General features: G+C 43.6%; 1 protein-coding gene across 1 annotated transcript in view; it reads right to left on the bottom strand.

Annotated features, from left to right (window-relative positions):
- LOC133630685 (polyamine-transporting ATPase 13A3-like) overlaps window positions 1-23,883 on the bottom strand; it is a 139,640-nt gene that overhangs the window by 81,674 nt on the left and 34,083 nt on the right. Inside the window, exons 19-20 of the mRNA XM_062022327.1 lie at window positions 9,895-10,019; window positions 9,667-9,824 (exon numbers count right to left, since the gene is read on the bottom strand). Coding sequence (XP_061878311.1) covers window positions 9,667-9,824; window positions 9,895-10,019 — 283 coding nt within the window. The remainder of the gene's footprint in view (window positions 1-9,666; window positions 9,825-9,894; window positions 10,020-23,883) is intronic.

The raw sequence follows: 23,883 nt of genomic DNA, 5'->3' as shown, positions 1-23,883 counted from the left end.
GAACAAGTCCTGGAGGGATGGGAGCTTGCAGCCAATCACCTTCTCCGCAGCACGTACGATGCGTTGCAGTCTATTCTTATCCTGGACTGTGGCGCCGGGGAACCACACTGTGATGGAGGAGGTCAGGATGGACTCTATGATGGCTGAGTAAAACTGCACCAGCATCTCGGTCGGCACCTTAAGTTTCCTCAGCTGCCGCAGGAAGTACATCCTCTGCTGGGCCTTCTTGATGAGGGAGCTGATGGTCAGCTCCCACTTGAGGTCCTGGGTGATGGTGGTGCCCAAGAAACGGAAGGAGTCCACAATGGGGACGGGGGTGGGAGAGTCAATCAGGGTGAGGGGGGATGGTGGGGCTGTGACTTTCCTGAAGTCCATGATCATCTCCACTGTTTTCTGGGCGTTCAGCTCCAGGTTATTGAGGCTGCACCAGGACGTCAGCCGGTCTACCTCTCTCCTGTAGGCGGACTCATCGCCATTCGAGATGAGCCCGATGAGGGTGGTGTCATTCCGCAAACTTGAGCAGTTTTACGGATTGGTGACTGGAGGTGCAGCAGTTTGTATACAGGGAGAAGAGCCAGGGGGAGAGTACACAGCCCTGAGGAGTACCAGTGTTTGTGGTTCGACTGTCCGAGACAATCTTCCCCAGCCTTACGTGCTGTCTTCGGTCTGTCAGGAAGTCATTAATCCAACTGCAGAGGGAGTCGGGCACGCTGAGCTGGTAGAGCTTGTCTCGTAGCAGTCCAGGGAGGATGGTGTTGAAGGCAGAGCTGAAGTCCACAAACAGGATCCTAGCGTAGGTTCCTGGGGAGTCCAGATGCTCCAGGATGAAGTGGAGGGCCAGGTTCACTGCATCATCCACAGACCTGTTGGCTCTGTAGGCAAACTGCAGTGGGTCCAGGAGGGGGGCGGTGATGTCCTTGAGGTGGGGCAGGACCAAGCGCTCAAAGGACTTCATGACCACAGACGTCAGCGCGACCGGCCTGTAGTCATTTAGTCCTGTGATCCGTGCTTTCTTGGGGACAGGGACAATGGTAGAGGTCTTAAAGCAGGACGGCACGCGGCATAGCTCCAGAGAGGTGTTAAAAATGTCAGTGAAGACAGGAGCCAGCTGGTCCGCACAGTGTCTGAGAGTGGAGGGGGAGACACCATCCGGCCTGGGGCCCTTTCGCGTATTCAGCTTCAAGAACTGCCGGCGTACATCCTCTTCTTTAACGGAGAGGGTCTTTACATTCTTATTGTGTTTTTGGAGTCCTGTGATGTCATTGGAGTCCTTTGAGTCCTTTAACTCCTTTAATGATGTGCTGGCATTGGTGGGGAGGGTGATGGTGGGCTTTGATGAGCTGAAGGCCGTTCATGACGACAGTAATGTGTGTTGAGGCCCTGAGCGAGAGTCCGGTCATTCAGGGCCTGGGGGGTTTTGGGCTTATAGTTCGTAAGGGCCCTTAAACCTCTCCAAACTGCCGCAGAATCATTGGAGCGGAACTGTTCCTGTAGGCGGTTAGAGTACACAGATTTAGCTTTCTCCACTTCCCTGGTGAAGTGGTACTTCGCTTCTCTGCATGTACTTCGGTCCCCGCTTCTCCACGCAGCCTCATTCTTCTTGCGCAGCTGTCGGAACTTGGGTGTGAACCAGGGCTTGTCGTTGTTATAACAAACCCTGGTGCGCGTTGGAATGATGCGCGCCTCATTGAACTGTATGTATGAGGTCACAGTGTCCGTATACTCGTCCAGATTGTTCGTGGCCGCTCCAATTGCCTCCCAGTCTGTCGTTTCCCAACAAGCACGCAACTCGTCCACAGACTCGGCGGTGAAACACTTAATGTTCCTCATAACAGGTTTAGCCAGTTTCAGTCTCTGTCTGTATGAAGGGATTAAGTGCACCATCACGTGATCTGATAGTCCAAGAGCAGCGCGCGGGACTGCATGAAAAGCCTTGCTCAATGTAGTGTAGCAGTGATCCAGCGTGTTCTCCTCTCTGGTTGGGCATTTAATAAACTGTCTATACTTTGGTAATTCCTGGCTCAAATTTCCCTTGTTAAAGTCACCAAGCACGATAACAAGAGAGTCAGGAAAAGACCGTTCCACATGTAAGATCTGTCCTGCGAGCGCGCGCTGAGCGTCACGCACGTCCGCGCCGGGCGGGATGTAAACAGCCACGAGAATGAATGAAACAATCTTACGCGGTGAGTAAAAGGGCTTACAGTGGATGAATAAATATTCCAGAGAAGAAGAACAGTGTTTAAAAATCGCTGTCACGTCTGTGCACCAGCTATTGTTGATAAAGAAGCATAGTCCCCCGCCTCTTTTTTTGCCAGAGAGCGCCGCGTCTCGGTCCGTGCGGAGGAGATGAAAGCCCTCCAGTTGAAGCGCGCTGTCCGGGACACTTGCGCTCAGCCAAGTCTCCGTGAAACACAACACACATGATGAGGAGAAGTCCTTGTTCCTTCTCATCAGCAACGCTAGCTCGTCCATCTTGTTGGCAAGTGAGCGGACGTTGGAGAGGAAGATGCCTGGTAGAGGCGTGCGTAATCCCCGTCCGCGATGACGGACAAGTGCGCCCGCTCGCTTTCCTCTTCGGTGCGGTTTCCCTCTTTTGAGCACAGAATGGACCAAATCCGCAGCTGACGCTAAGATGACCGGTAACAAGTCCATAGGGATGGTGGATCTGATGTTCAGTAGCTCTGCACGGGTGTAAGAGCACCCGGAAACACAATTTATGTACAAAAACAAACAAAACAGAGCGCACAAAAGCACCGAGGCAGCCTTCATCGGCGCCATGATGATGACGTATGGGCAGGAAGATAAAAACAACACTTCCAACACTTGAGAAAAACCTACTTCCTAGATGGCCTAACCTGAAAACCATCAGGAGCAAAGATGCAGAGGAGAAAGAGAAACACGCGTTCTACTTCAAACTCCGACATGGAGCAAAGCCCCTGCCGTCGCTGAGACCTGGTGATCCTGTCCGCGTCAAACTGGACAATCAGCACGCCTGGGGAACACCTGCTGTCATCACCGCTGACTGCGCAACGCCAAGATCATACATCATCGAGACTCAACAGGGGGCGACATTGAGGCGCAACCGTCGTCACCTGCAACATGTTCCTGAGCCAACTGGAGACACAGCAACTCTACCTCCAGGTGGACAGCTACATGACACTGCTACACAGCAGCCTTCCCCTGTCATTACTACTGACACTGTTTCACCAACACTCAATGCCGTCCACCTCCTGCAAAAGATGGACTGTTCACACGCTCAGGCAGACTGATAAAACCTGTGGTCAAACTGTCTCTGTGAAATTGAGAGACTTACAAAAAAAAAAAAGAAAAGGGATGTGAAACAGATACGTTAAATGTTGTGCTTTGATGCTGCTGTTGCTTTGTTGTTCTGAGCAGATTGAATATTGCTTGATTATTATTATTGATTGATTATTGATGCTAGCTGATCTTGTTTTCGAAAACATTGGAAAGAAAAACAAAAGTTAAAAAAAAAAGGGAGATGTCATATATGTTGCATATATATATATATGTATGTGCTGCTGTTGCTTTAAGGACGTTGCGACAGCTGCCGTAAAGGAGGTGCGTTGCTAGCGTGGTTGTTATGTTTTGCGTTGAGTCGTAAAAGTGTTCGTCACATGTTTTGTACCCTGCTATAATCTGAGTAAAGTTATTCATTGGATATACCTTTTGTTTTTTTGAACTTCATTACAGACGGGATCTTTGATCCAAGACACAACTTACATTTAACTAAAATGTTATTTTCTTTGTGCTCGACAAAAGAAAAGAAGTGAGAATATCTCATACTTGCCAGCCCTCCCGAATTTCAGTGCCTCTCCCCGGGACAACCATTCACCCGAATTTCTCTCGATTTCCAGCCGGACTTAAGGCACGCCCCCTCCAGGTCCACGCGGATCTGAGTGAGGACAGCCTGTCGTCACGTCCGCTTGACCATAAAGTACTTTTTGGTTGGCCAACGGTTTACGTTGTATAGCGCAGCCCCCCTTCCCTTCTTACCCTCCCCTCCCCACACCCAGACACACAGAGAGCGCACCTCCGCTTTTGACACAACAGATTCAGGACGACACCGCACCGCAGATCTTCTGTTTCTAGCCGATAATACATAAAAAATAACGTAAAATAACGCAGTAACGCATCATGTAGTAACGGTAACTGAGTAACTGAATATAAAAAATAACACGTTAGATTACTAGTTACCGCCGAAACTAACGGCGTTACAGTAACGTGTTATTTTGTAACACGGTAGTCCCAACACTGGTGGTCACAAAGTTGAGTCCGTGCAGATTTGGATTTAACAGTGGCAATGAGGATCAAGTTTCCCTTTTCTCCTTTGCCTCCCTTCCTCCCTCTGCCCGGCGAGCCGCTGATCTTGTGGTCTCGTTGGCATGTGAAGGATTTTATCATTTTTAATGCTACACATATTGTTAGCGTACACATACATCTAATGAAGTGAGTTTATCGATCCTCCGAACATATTTCTGTATGCTAACTATCATATAGTTATTGCAGTATGTCATTAAATATTACTGTAAATCAGGGGTCTCAAACTCAATTTACCTGAGGGCCACTGGATGCAGAAACTGGGTGAAGCTGGGCCGCAAGAAAAGATTTCTTAAAAAAATCTAACATGCACTTCTTAAAGGCCTACTGAAATGAAATGTTCTTATTTAAACGGGGATAGCAGGTCCATTCTATGTGTCATACTTGATCATTTTGCGATATTGCATATTTTTGCTGAAAGGATTTAGTGGAGAACATTGACGATAAAGTTTGCAACTTTTGGTCGCTGATAAAAAAGCCTTGCCTGTACCGGAAGTAGCGTGACGTCACAGGTTGAAGAGCTCCTCACATCTGCACATTGTTTACACCAGCAGCGAGAGCGATTGGGACCGAGAAAGCGACGATTACCCCATTAATTTGAGCGAGGATGAAAGATTCGTGGATGAGGAAAGTGAGAGTCAAGGATTAGAGTGCAGTGCAGGACACCAGGGTGTATCTTTTTTTGCTCTGACCGTAACTTAGGTACAAGGGCTCTTTGTATTCCACACTTTCTCCTTTTTCTATTGTGGATCACGGATTTGTATTTTAAACCACCTCGGATACTATATCCTCTTGAAAATGAGAGTCGAGAACGCGAAATGGACATTCACAGTGACTTTTATCTCCACGACAATACATCGGTGAAGCACTTTAGCTTCGGAGCTAACGTGATAGCATCATGCTTAACTGCGGATAGAAACAGAAGAAACATGCCCCTGACTGGAAGGATAGACAGAAGATCAACAATACTACTATTCAGGCATGTGATTTGACCACAATGAAAAAGACTGAAAACATTTCCGGGGGTCTGGTGGGGGGACAAGGGGGGCAACGCCCCCCGAAGCTCCTGGTTTTTCACCAATTTAACATGCTAAAATTAACAAAGACAGCACCATTTGAAGAAAATATTTTAGTGTTTAAAGACATGAAAACATCATTAATAGAACATACATAACCCAATTATCCTAATGAATCACTGTATATGGTTCAGTCCCAACAGTATTTAGTCACTAATATTTACATCTTGTGTTCATTTCACATCCACAGGTGTCACATCGATCAGTGTTATTATCTACAGTTTATTTACAGTATTACCACATTACTTCAGTTCATGTAATGTAATGTAATGTAAACATTTCATTCTTTTCGCCAAAATAGGATATACATTTATGAAAATGATTAAACATGTTTAGTATTGTTTACTCATATTTGAAAATAGGAAATAATAATAATGTGAGGACACTGACATATTGCATGAAACAAGTGTGAAAATATTTACCTTCAAGATTGTTACACCACTGACAATAGTTTCAACAGACTACAAAAGAACATAATATTACAAAATAGTATTATATGCAAATTTATTTCAAATAAATTGTTAACTGGAATCAATAATGCGACTCTTTGAATTTCTGTAATTTCATAATATATTTTCACATGGCTTTTTATTTTTAGAAAAACCCATTTATATTTCGCAAAGCAATAATTGGTTAATATTTAAAACAAACATGCGTATTTCGCAAGCAAATATTTTTTAACTTACCTCATTATTAACAACCCTGTCTGCAACTGAAGTGGGCGGATCTTTCCTCTCGATGTCTACGGCAGTTTAAACAAAAGATGAAGTCCGTAAGGTTTGCTCACTTTCGGTTGACATCCAAAAGTACCAGCTAGTGAAAAGTTTGTTTTCCTTGCTTCAAGTTGTTTCATATGTATTTGGCGTTTCGCATGTACTTCCAAAGCCTTGAAACCTTGTGATCCATAGTCAATATTATTATGACACCACGTGCACAAAACCTTTCCGGGACGATCGATTTTCCGAATAAAATCACAGACCAAAGTCGTAACTTTCTTCTTCCCAACAGTATCAGTGATTTCCCTTTCCATCCAGTCCCATCGGAACTTATTTTTGACATGTTTATCAATTTATTTTACTCGTAAAGCGTCCTTTCTCTCGAGAACCGACATTGTTTACATATGGAAAATGGCCGTATAGTACCGTAATTTCCGGACTATAAGCCGCACCTGACTATAAGCCGCACCAGCTAAATTTAGGGGAAAATACAGATTGCTCCATATATAAGCCGCACCCGACTATAAGCCGCAGGGTTTTGATGTGTAATTACCGTAGTATATAGGGGTTCCTGCTACCACGGAGGGGATTGTCGGGACAGAGATGACTGTTTGGGAACGCAAAGCGTCCCATTTATTAACAATAAATCTTTCAATCATTCAATCAAACTTTCACATCTTTGACATGGCGAACAGCATTCGTGCAGAGTACAAATAATACAACGGTGCAAATTAATACAAAGTGTTCGCCTGTACGTTATCAAAATAACCAGCCTACCGGTATATGAAAAGTCAGTCTTTAATCATTGTGTCATCGTCTTCCTCCTGCGTACTAAAACCACCGAAATCCTCTTCGTCGGTGTCGGAGAAGAACAGGCCGTAAATAAGCCGCACCGTTGTATAAGCCGCAGGGACCAGAACGAGAGGAAAAAGTAGCGGCTTATAGTCCGGAAATTACGGTAACCATTATGAATGATGACGTTATTAACGTCATCATTCATAACAGATGTCCTGATTGGTCACAAGGAACATATCGACCAATCAACTACGGCGTAATATAAACTACGTCTCGAATCTTGATTTAGGGTCGGAAAAAAAAACGGCAAAATGGGAGATAATTTTTTTTCCCCCCGAGATTAAAAAAGACGGAATTCCGACTTTAGACGGAAAAATCACATGCCTGACTATTACTTCTACTATCAGGAGACACCGAACCAAACCCTGGACCTGTAACCACACGGTTAATGCTGTCCAGCCTGGCGAAGCCTAGCAATGCTGTTGCTAACGACGCCATTGAAGCTAACTTAGCTACGGGACCTCGACAGAGCTATGCTAAAAACATTAGCTCTCCACCTACGCCAGCCCCCATCTGCTTATCACCATGCGTGCTCACCTGCGTTCCAGCGATCGACGGCGCGACGAAGGACTTCACCCGATCATCGTGCGGTCTGCAGCTAGCGTCGGATAGCGCGTCTGCTACCCAAGTCAAAGTCCTCCTGGTTGTGTTGCTGTAGCCAGCCGCTAATACACCGATTCTACCTACAGCTTTCTTCTTTGCTGTCTCCATTGATAATTAAACAAATTGCAAAAGATTCACCAACACAGATGTCCAGAATACTGTGGAATTGTTCGATGAAAACAGACGACTTAATAGCAAATAACAAATAACAAACAGCGTGCCAGCCCAGTCACATGTTGTATTTGGCTTCTGTAGACACACGTAAGCGACTGCAAGGCATACTTGGTCAACAGCCACACAGGTCACACTGAGGGTGACCGTACAAACAACTTTAACACTGTTACAAATATGCGCCACACTGTGAACCCACACCAAACAAGAATGACAAACACGTTTCGGGAGAACATCCGCACCGCAACACAACATAAACACAACAGAACAAATACCCAGAACCCCTTGCAGCACTACCTCGGGGCGGGGTTTGGTTGTAGCGGGGGGGTTATATTGTAGCCCGGAAGAATTAGGGCTGCATGGGATTCTGGGTATTTGTTCTGTTGTGTTTATGTTGTGTTACTGTGTGGATGTTCTCCCGAAATGTGTTTGTCATTCTTGTTTGGTGTGGGTTCACAGTGTGGCGCATATTAGTAACAGTGTTAAAGTTGTTTATACGCCACCCTCAGTGTGACCTGTGTGGCTGTTGACCAAGTATGCCTTGCAGTTGCTTATGTGTGTCTACAGAAGCCAAATACAACATGTGACTGGGCTGGCACGCTGTTTGTACAGGCTGTAGATGACGTTAAAGGCAGGGCCGTCACGGCACGCCCTTAATATTGTTGTCTGGGTGAAAATCGGCAGAAATTCGGGAGAATGGTTTCCCCTGGAGATTTCCGGGAGGGGCACTGAAATTTGGGAGTCTCCCGGAAAAATCGGGAGGGTTTACAAGTATGACGCTGTCAAGTGCTGTTCATATAAAACTTGCGGGCCGCACTAACATTACATTTTCATATTAAGGTGCGGGCCACAAAATAACGTCTCGCGGGCCACAATTGGCCCGCGGGCCGCGTGTTTGAGACCCTGCTGTAAATGGTAATAAATAAATGATAAATGGGTTATACTTGTATAGCGCTTTTCTACCTTCAAGGTACTCAAAGCGCTTTGACAGTATTTCCACATTCACCCACACATTCACACACTGATGGTGGGAGCTGCCATGCAAGGCGCTAACCAGCACCCATCAGGAGCAAGGGTGAAGTGTCTTGCCCAAGGACACAATGGACGTGACTAGGATGGTAGAAGGTGGGGATTGAACCTCAGTAACCAGCAACCCTCCGATTGCTGGCACGGCCACTCTACCAACTTCGCCACGCCATAAGTAAGTTTATGGTAAGTTGTAAAGTAGCACACATATACAGCATAGCCCTGACACGAGGGTGTGAAGTAATTGTGAGCGGCAATTCTCATCAAGATAAACCAGTGGAGGAGCCCCTTTTGGAAAAGTCTATCAGTAGGACTGTCCTGATATTCAATAAGTCAATTAACTGGACGATAAATTAAAATGAATATTTTCCAGCCTGGATAATCGCCGCTTGCATGCATTGTTACGGATTACAAGACAGGTCACTATTTTGCATCGGTTTCAGCAGCTGCGAATAACAGCTACAATTAAACAATAGTAATGGTAACTGCTGTAAAACTTTCAACGGTTAGTATTATCGTGTTTAATTAAAATGATCCAAAAAATGAAAATTGACAACCACAGTTTGATAAAAGTATGGACACAAAATATTGTTAGCTTGCTCGCTACACATTGGCCACACGCCAATGCTGTAGGGAACCTGCACAGGAGGGAGCAACAACTCTTCTACTGGTAACTAATCAGGCCCACTGACTTTCATGGCTGAATTTGAAAGATAAAATAAATTGATGGAAAAAAATACAGTAAAAAAAATAAAAAATCAATAATCTGTAAATAGCTGAAACACAAAAAATATGAATCACAAATAGACAGGATTTCAAAAGCAGTTTGAAACTAGCAGTTTGTGTATTTCCAGTTTTTTATTAATGTTTCTGTGTTTCACCTGATTGTTGTTCACAACGTGGTTGTCAGAGTAGCGCCATGTGATACTCGCAGGGTTCTCCTCGTTTGGAGGCACAGCATCAGCAATAATAACGTTCTCATGGGCTTGAACCATCCCACAATCTCGAGCCACCGATATTGCTGTCCACATGTTGTCACCTAAAAAAGGACCTTGTTCAGTGACCTACAGACACAACAAGAAAACACTTGTATTTCTGACTTTGGTTACCTGTGACCATCAAAGTCCGAATGTTGGCTTGTCGCAAGTTAAGCAACACCCCAGCAGTCTGTTCTTTGATTTTGTTCTGCATGACGATCAAGCCTAGGAAGTCCATGTTGGTCTCTAACTGCTCTCTGTTAGGGCCAACACACACACACACACACACACACACACACACACACATACACACACACACACACACACACACACACACACACACACACACACACACACACACACACACACACACACACACACATCAAAATGTTAAATAAATCAAGTTAGCTAGAGTATAGAGGGGTCATCTGCACTTCTCCAAGTCCTTCTCTTCCAGTTTAGTTACATTAATTTTCATTTACCAGAAATAACAGCATTACATTTTGTAGAACACGTCAGGAAAATGTGAGACTACATCAAACATGTAGTCTCAAGACAGATGCAGAAATCAAAATCTATTTGCAGCCTTCTGAGGTAAATATCAACATTAACTTTTTCCACAGGCTAATAAATTTGAAAATAAAATAATGAATAAACCAACCATTCTGGACTTTAAACTGCTCAGTTTGCAACACACTGATCTAATCTGATGTGCCCAAGCCAGATACCTGGCATCTTTTCTTGGATACTAGTTCATTCAGGCTTTGAGCTGAGGCATCCCTTATTATCGAACAAAGGTGTTCATCAGTCATTATCTCTCGTAGTCCACAGTGTTGGGGGCGTGCCTCCATTAAATTGTTGTATGTATCCAGTGATTATATTATGAAGTTATTTTCCATTTAACTTCACCAGTTTTAGATTATTTTTATTCAAAATCGCTGAATTTTCACATTTGCCGTTCAAATACTGAGAAGAGAACCTCAAGTACCTAGGAGTCTTGTTCACGAGTGAGGGAAAAGTGGATCGTGAGATCGACAGGCGGATCGGTGCGGCATCTTCAGTAATGCAGATGCTGTATCGATCCGTTGTGGTGAAGAAGGAGCTGAGCCGGAAGGCAAAGCTCTCAATTTACCGGTCGATCTACGTTCCCATTCTCACCTATGGTCATGAGCTTTGGGTTATGACCGAAAGGACAAGATCACGGGTACAGGCGGCCGAAATGAGTTTCCTCCGCCGGGTGGCGGGGCTCTCCCTTAGAGATAGGGTGAGAAGCTCTGCCATCCGGGGGGAGCTCAAAGTAAAGCCACTGCTCCTCAACATCGAGAGGAGCCAGATGAGGTGGATCGGGCATTTGGTCAGGATGCCACCCGAACGCCTCCCTCGGGAGGTGTTTAGGGCACGTTCAACCGGTAGGAGGCCACGGGAAAGACCCAGGACACGTTGGGAAGACTATGTCTCCAGGCTGGCCTGGGAATGCCTCGGGATCCCCCGGGAGGAGCTGGACGAAGTGGCTGGGGAGAGGAAAGTCTGGGCTTCCCTGCTTAGGCTGCTGCCCCCGCGACCCGACCTCGGATAAGCGGAAGAAGTTGGATGGATGGATGGATACTGAGAAGAGACTTGCGGTGAGTCACCAGCCAGTTGAGGCACGTCACTGAGTTGAGCCTCACCATGGATTGCGCAATGACTCGGCTAACTGCTGGCCTGCTGTGCAGTGAGACCGTACTGCTACAGTATATGAATTATATTATACATTACCATAGTTTAGTTAATTAGTTTGTCAACAACTGTATGTGTGTAACATATTTCTTGTGCTGAGCAATCATAAAACGGCTGTAAGAGACGCACTGGGTGATGCTCGCAGTAATCCCGCCTCCTGGTGGTAGAGGGCGGTAGTGATCCCAGAGATCATTCTTGCACTACTCGGCTGCAGAAGAAGTGACAACAAGCAGCAACAGTTAGCAGCGATCGTTTATTTTTTCCTCTTGCCTGGACTATTAACATGGAGGATTACATATCTAAAATAAAACAGTTTTTTGAACTGGACTTTCAATCGAAGCAGGAGGTAATACTTAAAGGAAGATCTTTATCGAGACAGAGAGACTTTTAAAACTGAAGAAAGATAAGGAAGACTTCTATAAACAAGTTATCGATAATAAAAAATGTTTTATTAAATGTGCTTTTTTGTGTGCTACAGTTTGTATGTGTAAAGTTAAAGTTAAGTTAAAGTACCAACGATTGTCACACACACTAGGTGTGGTGAAATTTGTCCTCTGCATTTGACCCATCCCCTTGCTCACCCCCTGGGAGGTGAGGGGAGCAGTGGGCAGCAGCGGCGTCGCGCCCGGGAATAATTTTTGGTGATTTAACCCCCAATTCCAACCCTTGATGTTGAGTGCCAAGCTGGGAAGAATGCTGGTATGAGCTTTTAAACATAACCCGTTAACTGCTGCCAATCAAATGGTGAATAAGATACTCTTTAGGGTTCATATGTTTGTAAATCTGACTGTGATGAAGTCAGTGCCTCACCAGCCATGAACCTCACCCAGGCCTGGCCCTAACCAATCTGGCGCCCTCGGCAAGATTTTAGGTGGCGCCCCCCCCCACATCGGCAGTGAAGTGTATATACTCACAAGAAACCGAATAGCTTTGTCTTTGACCTTTTTTTTTACTTAAAGAAAGCAAATTAACATATTATATGAGAATGTTATGTTATGATTATCTTTAACCGAATCACAGCAGTGCTCAAATTAAAAAAACACCTGCTTAAAAGATCTAATACAAATGTCCCTGAGGAATGTAAGGTGGGAGTACTGTAATTACCTAACGTTACATTATTATTTTCCATAACAATTTAGCCCCCTCCACAATATTAACCCGACGTTAAAACATAACTAGCTATTTATTGATTAGCAATTGCCGAATCATGTAATATTAGCTTAATGCTAAAAAGCCAGGTTACTATCACATTCTGTAACAGACAAATAATTTCATGTAGGCTAACGTTATGCTACCTCTGTCTTTTTCTGGTTTCTCCTCCTCTTCTTTTCTCTTTTTTCTTCCCTGGGCACCTGACAGTTTTGGCCGTTTTGACATCTTGTGTTGATTTTTTGATGTGGTTTGACGTCCAAAAAGAGTCATGATACGGGAAGGGAGGGGGCGCACCGTGCGGGGAGGTGGGGGGGGGGGGGGGGGGGGGGGGAATGTTGTAACAAATAATATGTCTGTTAAATAGGCTTTACTTTGCATTTTAATTAACGTGGGATTATTTTTCGTATTTAGAAATAATAGTACAAACGTTTTATTTTTTTTCTCCAACATTTGTGGCACTGGTGTGGCGCCCCCTGGTGGACGGCGCCCTTAGCATTTGCCTATACGGCCTATGCCACGGGCCGGCCCTGACCTCACCGCACGTCACTGCTAGCTAGGACTTCACTTACCTCTCTCATTCCTCGCTGCTTTATCCTTGCTGCGGGCGAATAACTTTCTGATATCCATCTAGGAGTTACAGTTCGAGTCAAATCAAAATCTAAATAATATAATTAACAAGCTGTTGTCGGCTACCTTACGCAGTGATTCTAGTTTCCTCTCTCTCTCTTTCTTTCTCTCTTTCTCTCTCCCTCTCTCTTTCTCTCTCCTCCTCTCTCTCTCTCTTTCTCTCTTTTTCTCTCTCCCTCTCTCTCTCTCTCTGTTTCTCTCTCTTTCTCTCTCTCTCTCACTCTCACTTGCTCTTTTTCTCTCTTGCTCTCTCTGTACATGTGAATAAATCAATTACCATACTAAGTAGTATGTGCGCTGTAGTCTATGCAATGTAGACTTAAAACTCTGAAGTGATTTTTCATTTTTATTGGTGATTTTTTTACTGGGGCACTGCAGATCAATAATGGTGAAATCTGTCTGGTGACGCAGCTGCTGCAGAGTGAAAGAAGTCAGTCTCCAAACAGAAAAAAACACCAGCAATAGAAGCTCTATTTGTCGCTAGTCGTTTTTAACAAAGAAAATGTCATTAAGAGGATCTGGAAAGTTGTTACAGGGTGATTGTAATGATGTACTGCGCCACCCTGTGGCAGCCACAGAGCCCTCACTGCAAAAAGTCAGTGTTCAAAAACAAGGAAAAAAAATACAAAAATTAGGGGTATTTTATTTGAACTAAGCAAAATTATCTGCCAATAGAACAAGAAAATTCGGCTTGTCAAGACTTTCCAAAACAAGTAAAATTAGCTAACCTCAATGAACCCAAAAATACCTTAAAATAAGTATATTCTCACGAATAACAAGTGCACTTTTCTTGGTAGTAAAAAAGAGACCTTTTTGCTCAATATGTTGAAAAATATTCTTAAATAAAGTAAATGCTAGTGCCATTATCTTGACATAATGATATGCGCTCGGTATCATGATTTTTTTTTTCATGCTTGAAGTAAGAAATTATTACTTTAAAAAAGTAGATTTATACTTGTGATTGTTGATGACACAGCTTTGCAACAGTTATTCTAGTTTCGAGCATGTTTTACTCAATATAGGTCATAAAATCTCAGCAACAAGCTGTAATGTCTTACTGAGATAATTTAGGACCAAAACCCTTAAAACAAGTAAAACACTCTAACATAAAATCTGCTTAGTGAGAAGAATTATCTTATCAGACAGAAAATAAGCAAATATCACCCTTATTTGAGATATTTAATTTTACTTAGATTTCAGTTTTTGCAGTGCTCACCTATAATATATGCCTGCGTCACGTGTGTTTACCTCAGTTGTATTTCCTACACGCAGCCTGAATACACAGTACTGAGACACACAGCTGGACTCTTGTTTTCCTTATCATGCACCACACCATATAACATGGTGTCAGAAGTCCGAGCAGGACCCGATTATGCCCCACATTCTGTTCGTCGTTGAGACAGCGTGCGTTTATTTGTTTTGGCCAGTTTTAGCAGTTTCAGTTAGCCTGTTAGCTTTAGCACCGCGTTGGTATAATGGCTTCCAACATCCCGCCTCCGGAGCTGGGGACACTCACGGCAACTGGAAAAACTTTCGAGCAGAGTTTGAGGATTATCTGCTTGCGACCGGGCTCAACGAGAAGGAGAAGCCCGTCCAAGCAGCGGCACTGAGACGGCTAATGGGGAACGACTGCCTCCATGTTTACAAACACAACCTGGGACTCACTGCCAACCAACAGAAAGATGCGGGTGCTATTCTGGAGGCACTGGAGAAACACTTTACCCGTGCGAAGAACGTCACATTCGAGAGGTACGTTTTTGGAAACTTAAAGGCCTACTGAAACCCACTACTACCGACCACGCAGTCTGATAGTTTATATATCAATGATGAAATCTTAACATTGCAACACATGCCAATACAGCCGGGTTAACTTATAAAGTGCAATTTTAAATTTCCCGCTAAACTTCCGGTTGAAAACGTCTATATATGATGACGTCTGCGTGTCACATCAATCGTTGAAACGGAAGTATTGGTAACCCATTGAATCCAATACAAAAAAGCTGTTTTCATCTCAAAATTCCACAGTATTCTGGACATCTGTGTTGGTGAATCTTTTGCAATTTGTTTAATGAACAATGAAGACTGCAAAGAAGAAAGTTGTAGTTGGGATTGGTATATTAGCGGCTGGCTGTAGCAACACAACCAGGAAGACTTTGACTTGGATAGCAGACGCGCTAGCCGACGCTAGCCGCCAACCGCACGGATGATCGGGTGAAGTCCTTCGTCCTTCCGTCGATCGCTGGAACGCAGGTGAGCACGGGTGTTGATGAGCAGATGAGGGTTGGCGTAGGTGGAGCGCTAATGTTTTTATCATAGCTCTGTGAGGTCCCGTTGCTAAGTTAGCTTCAATGGCGTCGTTAGCAACAGCATTGTTAAGCTTCGCCAAGCTGGGAATTATTAACCGTGTAGTTACATGTCCATGGTTTAATAGTAATGTTGATCTTCTGTCCATCCTTCCAGTCAGGGATTTATTTATTTTGTTTCTATCTGCATTTGAGCCCGATGCTATCACGTTAGCTCAGTAGCTAAAGAGCTTCACCGATGTATTGTCGTGGAGATAAAAGTCACTATTAATGTCTATTTCGCGTTCTCGACTCTCATTTTCAAGAGGATATAGTATCCGAGGTGGTTTAAAATACAAATCCATGATCCACAATAGAAAAAGGAGAACGTGTGGAATCCAATGAACCCTTGTACCTAAGTTACGGTCAGAGAAAAAAAAAGATACGTCCTGCACTGCACTGTAGTCCTTCACTCTCACTTTCCTCATCCACGAATCTTTCATCCTCGCTCAAATTAATGGGGTAATCGTCGCTTTCTCTGTCCGAATCTCTCTCTATAATATAGGCTTTTTAAACATAAGATCATTGTCTTCCAAAGCGTTATTAGTTAATGAGGTCATTAGAGACAACAATCTTAACGTCATTGGTCTCAGCGAAACCTGGCTCAAACCAGACGATTTTTTTGCGCTAAATGAGGCATCTCCTCCTAACTATTCGAATGCGCATGTTGCCCGTCCTCTTAAAAGGGGAGGGGGTGTCGCACTAATATACAATGAAAACTTTAAACTTACCCCTAACCTAAATAATAAATATAAATCGTTTGAGGTGCTTACTATGAGGTCTGTCACACCGCTACCTCTCGACCTGGCTGTTATCTACCGCCCCCCTGGGCCCTATTCGGACTTTATCAGTGAATTCTCAGAGTTCGTTGCTGATCTAGTGACGCACGCCGACAATATAATCATAATGGGGGACTTTAATATCCATATGAATACCCCATCGGACCCTCAGTGCGTGGCGCTCCAGACCATAATTGATAGCTGTGGTCTTACACAAATAATAAATGAACCCACGCATCGCAACGCTAATACAATAGATCCAGTGCTTGTCAGGGGTGTCACCACCTCCAAAGTTATGATACTTCCGTATACTAAAGTAATGTCCGATCATTACCTTATAAAATTTGAAGTTCTGACTCATTGTCAACAAGCTAATAATAATAATAACTGCTATAGCAGCCGCAATATTAATGCTGCCACAACGATGACTCTTGCTGACCTACTGCCTTTGGTAATGTCACCCATCCCAAATTATGTCGGCTCTATTGATAACCTCACTAACAACTTTGACGATGCCCTGCGCGAAACCATTGATAGTATAGCACCGCTAAAGCAAAAAAGGGCCCCTAAAAGGCGCACCCGATAGGTTTACAGAAGAAATTAGAGCTCATAAATTATCATGTAGAAAGCTGGAACGCAAATGGCGCGCGACTAAACTTGAGGTTTTCCCTCAAGCATGGAGTGATAGTTTTAAAACTTATAAACGCATGCTTACCTTAGCTAAAGCTAAATATTACTCAAATCTCATCCGCCTCAACAAAAACAATCCTAAATTTCTGTTTAGTACAGTAGCATCGCTAACCCAACAAGGGACTCCTCCCAGTAGCTCCACCCACTCCGCAGATGACTTTATGAATTTCTTTAATAAGAAAATTGAACTCATTAGAAAGGAGATTAAAGACAACGCATCCCAGCTACAACTGGGTTCTATTAACACAGATACGACTGTGTATACGACGGATACCGCCCTCCAAAATAGTCTCTCTCTTTTTGATGAAATAACATTAGAGGAATTATTACGGCGTGTAAGTGGGATAAAACAAACAACATGTTTACTTGACCCACTTCCTGGGAAACTTATCAAGGAACTGTTTGTATTAATAGGTCCATCAGTGTTAAATATAATAAACTTATCACTTTCCTCCGACACTGTTCCCCTAGCATTCAAAAAAGCGGTTATACATCCTCTGCTCAAAAGACCTAACCTCGATCCTGACCTCATGGTAAACTACCGACCGGTCTCCCAACTTCCGTTTATTTCGAAAATTCTCGAAAAAATTGTTGCACAGCAGCTAAATGAACACTTAGTGTCTAACAATGTCTGTGAACCTTTTCAATCCGGTTTCAGGGCAAATCACTCTACGGAGACAGCCCTCGCAAAAATGACTGATGATATATTGCTAACGATGGATTCTGATGCGTCATCTATGTTGCTGTTTCTTGATCTTAGCGCCGCTTTCGATACCGTCGATCATAATATTTTATTAAAGCGTATCAAAACACGTGTTGGTATGTCAGACTTAGCCTTGTCTTGGTTTAACTCTTATCTTACTGACAGGATGCAGTGCGTCTCCCATAACAATGTGACCTCGGACTATGTCAAGGTAACGTGCGGAGTTCCCCAGGGTTCGGTTCTTGGCCCTGCACTCTTTAGTATTTACATGCTGCCGCTAGGTGACATCATACGCAAATACGGTGGTAGCTTTCACTGTTATGCTGATGACACCCAACTCTACATGCCCATAAAGCTGACCAACAGGCCGGATTGTAGTCAGCTGGAGGCGTGTCTTATTGAAATTAAACAATGGATGTCCGCTAACTTTTTGCAATTCAACGCTAAGAAAACGGAAATGCTGATTATCGGTCCTGCTAGACACCGACACCTATTTAATAATACCACCTTAACATTTGACAACCAAACAATTACACAAGGCGACTCGGTAAAGAATCTGGGTATTATCTTCGACCCAACTCTCTCGTTTGAGTCACACATTAAAAGTGTTACTAAAACGGCCTTCTTTCATCTCCGTAATATCGCTAAAATTAGTTCCATTTTGTCCACTAGCGACGCTGAGATCATTATTCATGAGTTCGTTACGTCTCGTCTCGATTACTGTAACGTATTATTTTCGGGTTTCCCTATGTCTAGCATTAAAAGATTACAGTTGGTACAAAATGCGGCTGCTCGACTCTTGACAAGAACAAGAAAGTTTGATCATATTACGCCTATACTGGCTCACCTGCACTGGCTTCCTGTGCACTTAAGATGTGACTTTAAAGTTTTACTACTTACGTATAAAATACCACACGGTCTAGCTCCAGCCTATCTTGCCGATTGTATTGTACCATATGTCCCGGCAAGAAATCTGCGTTCAAAGAACTCCGGCTTATTAGTGATTCCCAGAGCCCAAAAAAAGTCTGCGGGCTATAGAGCGTTTTCTATTCGGGCTCCAGTACTATGGAATGCCCTCCCAGTAACAGTTAGAGATGCTACCTCAGTAGAAGCACTTAAGTCCCATCTTAAAACTCATTTGTATACTCTAGCCTTTAAATAGACCCCCTTTTTAGACCAGTTGATCTGCCGTTTCTTTTCTTCTCTCCTCTGCTCCCCTCTCCCTTGGGGAGGGGGAGTTGCACAGGTCCGGTGGCCATGGATGAAGTGCCTGCTGTCCATAGTCGGGACCCCGAGTGGATCGCTAGCCTGTGCATCGGTTGGGGACATCTCTGCGCTGCTGACCCGTCTCCGCTCAGGACGGTTTCCTGCTGGCCCCACTATGGACTGGACTCTCGCTGACGTGTTGGATCCACTGTGGACTGGACTTTCACAATATTATGTTAGACCCACTCGACATCCATTGCTTTCGGTCTCCCCTAGAAAGGGGGGGGGGGGGGGGGGGGTTACCCACATATGCGGTCTTCTCCAAGGTTTCTCATAGTCATTCACATTGACGTCCCACTGGGGGGTGAGTTTTTCCTTGCCTGTATGTGGGCTCTGTACCGAGGATGTCGTTGTGGCTTGTGCAGCCCTTTGAGACACTTGTGATTTAGGGCTATATAAATAAACATTGATTGATTGACTTGTACAGCTACGCAGCACATAACTTTTTGCTCGTTGTGAACCACTACTCTAACTTCTGGGAGATCTACCTGGTCCCTGACTTGTCGGCTGACACCACAATCCGACGAATCAAGGCACAGTTTGCACGTTAAGGCGTTCCGGACAGAGCTATTTCGAATGGAGGAAGCCAGTTTGCGTGCAGTGAATCCCGGGCATTTGCGAGGGAGTGGAGCTTCGAACATGTCCGTGCCAAGGAGGACACCTGGAAGGCCATTCTGCATTGGCGAAACACGCCCACTGAGGGCATGCATTGCAGCCCAGCACAGGGGCTCATGTCACGAAGGCTGAGAACCCTTCTTCCGGTGGCCGACCAGCTCCTTGCACCTCAGGTCATCACAGGGGTTCCCGACAAGCTCAGGGGGAAGCATCAGGCGGCGAAGTCAGTGTATGACAAATCGGCGAGGGATCTGCCGGAGCTGAATGTCGGCCAGCCCATCAGGAATGGGCTGGCTGACATTCAGCTCCGGCCAGCCCATCAGGAATGGGCTGACCGACATTCAGCTCCGGCAGATCCCTCTGCCGCTCCCGGGAGACAGGTCAGGCAGATGGAGGCAAGGGGTGTGCCTGCAGCAGTTGGGACTCTGTCCTATCTGGTTGACGTAGAGGGGACCACATATCGACGCAACAGAATTGATCTTCGACCGGCCGAGGCGACCCCTGCCCAACCATCGGCTCGACCAGAATTAACCCCAGAGCAACCTGCGAGTGGAGGTGGCAACAGAGACAGCGTTGGCGGTGCTGGGGAGTCTCCAAGGTCTTCACCTGCCCCAAGGTCACCAACTGCGCCACCCAGTGGCAGTCACAGAGCCCTCACCTATAATATATGCCTGCGTCACATGTAATTACCTCAGTTGTATTTCCTACTTGCAGCCTGATTACACAGTACTGAGACACAGCTGGACTATTGTCTTCCTTATCATGCACCACACCATGTTACAAAAGTCTAAGGTTCAACTCAGCACAACAGAATGAATGTTGAAAATGCTCCCACAGAAGTTTACAACACAAGATCGCTGATTCGCTCATTTCGCTGTCAATCAAAAAGGCAATCAACCTTAGACAGATCATCCAATCATCATGCAGAAGTTGAGCGTCCGGGCCGGCCGGGGCCAGCCCACTGCCCCATAGACCTCCAGAGACGCTGAGCGTCTGAAGGGCAGGACAAAACCCAGCATTTATCCAATGACTCGTCTCGTTTCACAGCAGTGTATGCTTCCCCATTGAAGTCTGTAGGCTGCGAGAGTCTATACTGTTTAAAGCACAGTGAAGCTGCGGGAATGAGAGAGAGGAAAGCTGCGTCGTTACCAGTGATAAGAAGGTGATTCTGAACAAAAGAGATATATATATATATATATATATATATATATATATATATATATATATATATATATATATATATATATATATATATATATATATATATATATATATATATATATATATATATATATATATATATACATATATATGTATACCCCCAAATGGGAAAAGTGGTATAAGATAAATGGATGAATGGATGTATACACATGTTATTGTTATGGTCATGGTTTGAGATTATTTCAAACTTGCACACAATTACGACATGATACATCACAATTGTCAGTTTCTTGTTTTAACATGTTCGAAAAGGAGAAGGAAGAATCAGAGCTCATGCTATCCTACCCCTTTTCAGTTACATAGCAATTGCTCACACTTTTATTCACTAGTTGTTCTCAATTTGTTCACAATATACTCTATAAATGATAAAATGACATTATCAATTGTTTCTGTTATTTGTATTAGCTTCTCTGTGTTCTTTCCTGAAAAAAAAAAAAAATAGTTTATCGTCTGCGAATAATATAAAATTTGAGTATTTTGTAACTTTACAAATGCCATTTATATAAAGATGTAACAATTTTGGTTCCATTCTCTAACAATATACAGCATAATCATATATATTATAATACTTATAGATGTATACATAATCGAATCGTAGCCCCTGAATCTTAATCGTAATTGAATTGTGAGTTGCCCAAAGATCCCCCACCTCTAATGAAAAGAGTATGGCCAACTAAACAACGGACACCATCTTTGCTACCAAGGACGTGTGCGGCTGTGCCCGGATGCAGGCAATTGCTGTCGTTTTGACAGTTGTATTTCCTGACGAAATAAACAACAAATAATATGTTTATATATAATTCTAAACACACTCAAGATCATAAACTTACAATAAAACATACTTTTATTTTGTGAAAGTGTAATTTTGCAGCCATATTTAACACACTCTGCTGCTACATTCCTGCAGTGTTTGGTGACCAGCAGGTACGCGACGGCGCTATAAAAGTAAAAATATACAAAAACAGACCAAAAAATAACTTATTACCCTCATTTTGCCAAAATCTTCATTAGCTTTGGACCAACAATCTTGGAGAAATTATGACTTTTGTGTGAAGTATGTCAACTGTGGTGACTGCCTCCAATGTATTTGCAATCACTGATCTTCATTTTTTCTAACATAATAAGTGAATAAGTGTACTTTTCTAGTTATTTCACCATATTTCTGGACAATACCTTAGATATGGTAACACGGGTGAGCAGTAAAAATATAAAGTGATTTTTGGTCCAGAACATATTTTGCTTCATTGATTATTGACATATTTCTTGCCACTTTATGTTGTATATTTTTATATGAGATTTCCAGTTAATTTTTTCCATCTATTAGTCCAACCAAAATGTGGTTTATTTTACTCTTTCAATGTCCTTCTATTTATATTTCTGTTTGACTTTCCTTCTGCTGTTACTGAATTGCATTATTTTAGTTGTACTGAGATTTAAATATAGTCAGTTTTTGTCAAACTATCTCTTAAATGTATTAATTTATTGTGTTATTATTGTATGATCTTCTGTGTGTTCTCTTCTGAACAAAACACAGACGTTGTGTCGAGTGTTTAGCTGCCACAAGACGCTGTAATCATTGTCTCTCCAGTGTTGATGGCGAACCTTCACTTTCATACTTGTCTTCTTTCCGAGTTGCGGGGAAAGCGATGTAAAAGATTTCCACAATTCTCGCGGGTGGAGCGGCCCCACGCTGCACAACAGGGCATTATACGCGTCCAAAAACTAACGAGGAAGCATCGCAAATAAATAGCATGAGCTCAAAGTTGGTTGCACTCATAGCGATATGTATTCACGTGACTCCCTTTTGACCAATCATTGAGCAGATCACCTGAAACCAAGTTGGCCAAACTCTCTTTATACACCACTTTGTCTCAAACAAATGGAAGTCTGGAGCTAAATGGAGAGGTTTCTGAAGCGTAAAAAATATGACTAAAGGGGTGAAGCTGCACTTTAATTGTATTATCAGTTTAGTTAAGAAAAATATTGTTGGATAATTTAGTTTATTTCAGCGCAACATAATTGTATGCAAGATACAAGTGATGAATTCCTTCTTCTGCAGTATATTTGGTTATTACTTATTTTGCTACTACGATAGGATAGGCTAGCACATTATTGTCATTGCACTTAAAAAGTACAACAAACGCACATTTTCAGCACAGACTGGTTCAAGATCAGACATTGTCCAGGGTAGACAGAACAGCAACACTGAAGGGTCACGGCTAGAGATGCACCCCATAAAGGTGAAAAATGGTAGATATGAAGGGATAGTAGGAGAAAAAGGCTTGTCCCAAACTAAACTCCTGGGGGGACCAGACAAAAAACTCCACAGCAAAGCACATATACAAATTACGACTTACAACTCAAGACTTGCAATAAGTGGTGAGAAGGCTCGAAGCTGCCAGCTACTAGGAGAGCTGCTCTGTTTTCCGGGGATGTGGGGTTGGGATACGTGTGTGTGTGGCGTGTACTTTTCGTGGATTTAACAAGGTTGTAAACTGTAAGTACGTTAGGTATCATTCTTGAATATGATTAACAGAGTAAAATTACTAATTCTGGGTTAACATTTGAGTGGACCCTGGGCCTCTCTGTCGTGGAAAAAAAATTACCAAGCCCTGCCCGAATGCAGCTGAGATAGGCTCCAGCACTCCCCGCGACCACAAAAGGGACAAGCGGAAGAAAATGGATGGATGAATGGATGTTCTAAAATACGTTTTCTGACTGGTGATGTCATCCAGCCCCCCACCTTATAAAAATCTCCCAAACCTGTCCCATTTGTTTGTGCTACGTTTGTGTTTGGGCTCTACAAACAATGATAAGGGGACAACTTCACACAGCTATATTTAAATTGATAACGGTTAACAAACACAATTTGGGGATAGAACACATTATGAAAATTTCTTTTGGCAGCTTGTTTAGTTCAGCAAATACCGCAGCTTAGAGTCAGAGGAGTCATATGCTAAAATATATTTGATCCTTCTTTTGATGTGTAAATACAGCATGTTAGCCCCCG

Source organism: Entelurus aequoreus, linkage group LG16 (genome assembly GCF_033978785.1).
Source record: "Entelurus aequoreus isolate RoL-2023_Sb linkage group LG16, RoL_Eaeq_v1.1, whole genome shotgun sequence".
Lineage (NCBI taxonomy): Eukaryota > Metazoa > Chordata > Actinopteri > Syngnathiformes > Syngnathidae > Entelurus > Entelurus aequoreus.
The sequence above is the reverse complement of the archived record's forward strand: the minus strand, read 5'-3'. Positions and strand labels throughout refer to the sequence as shown.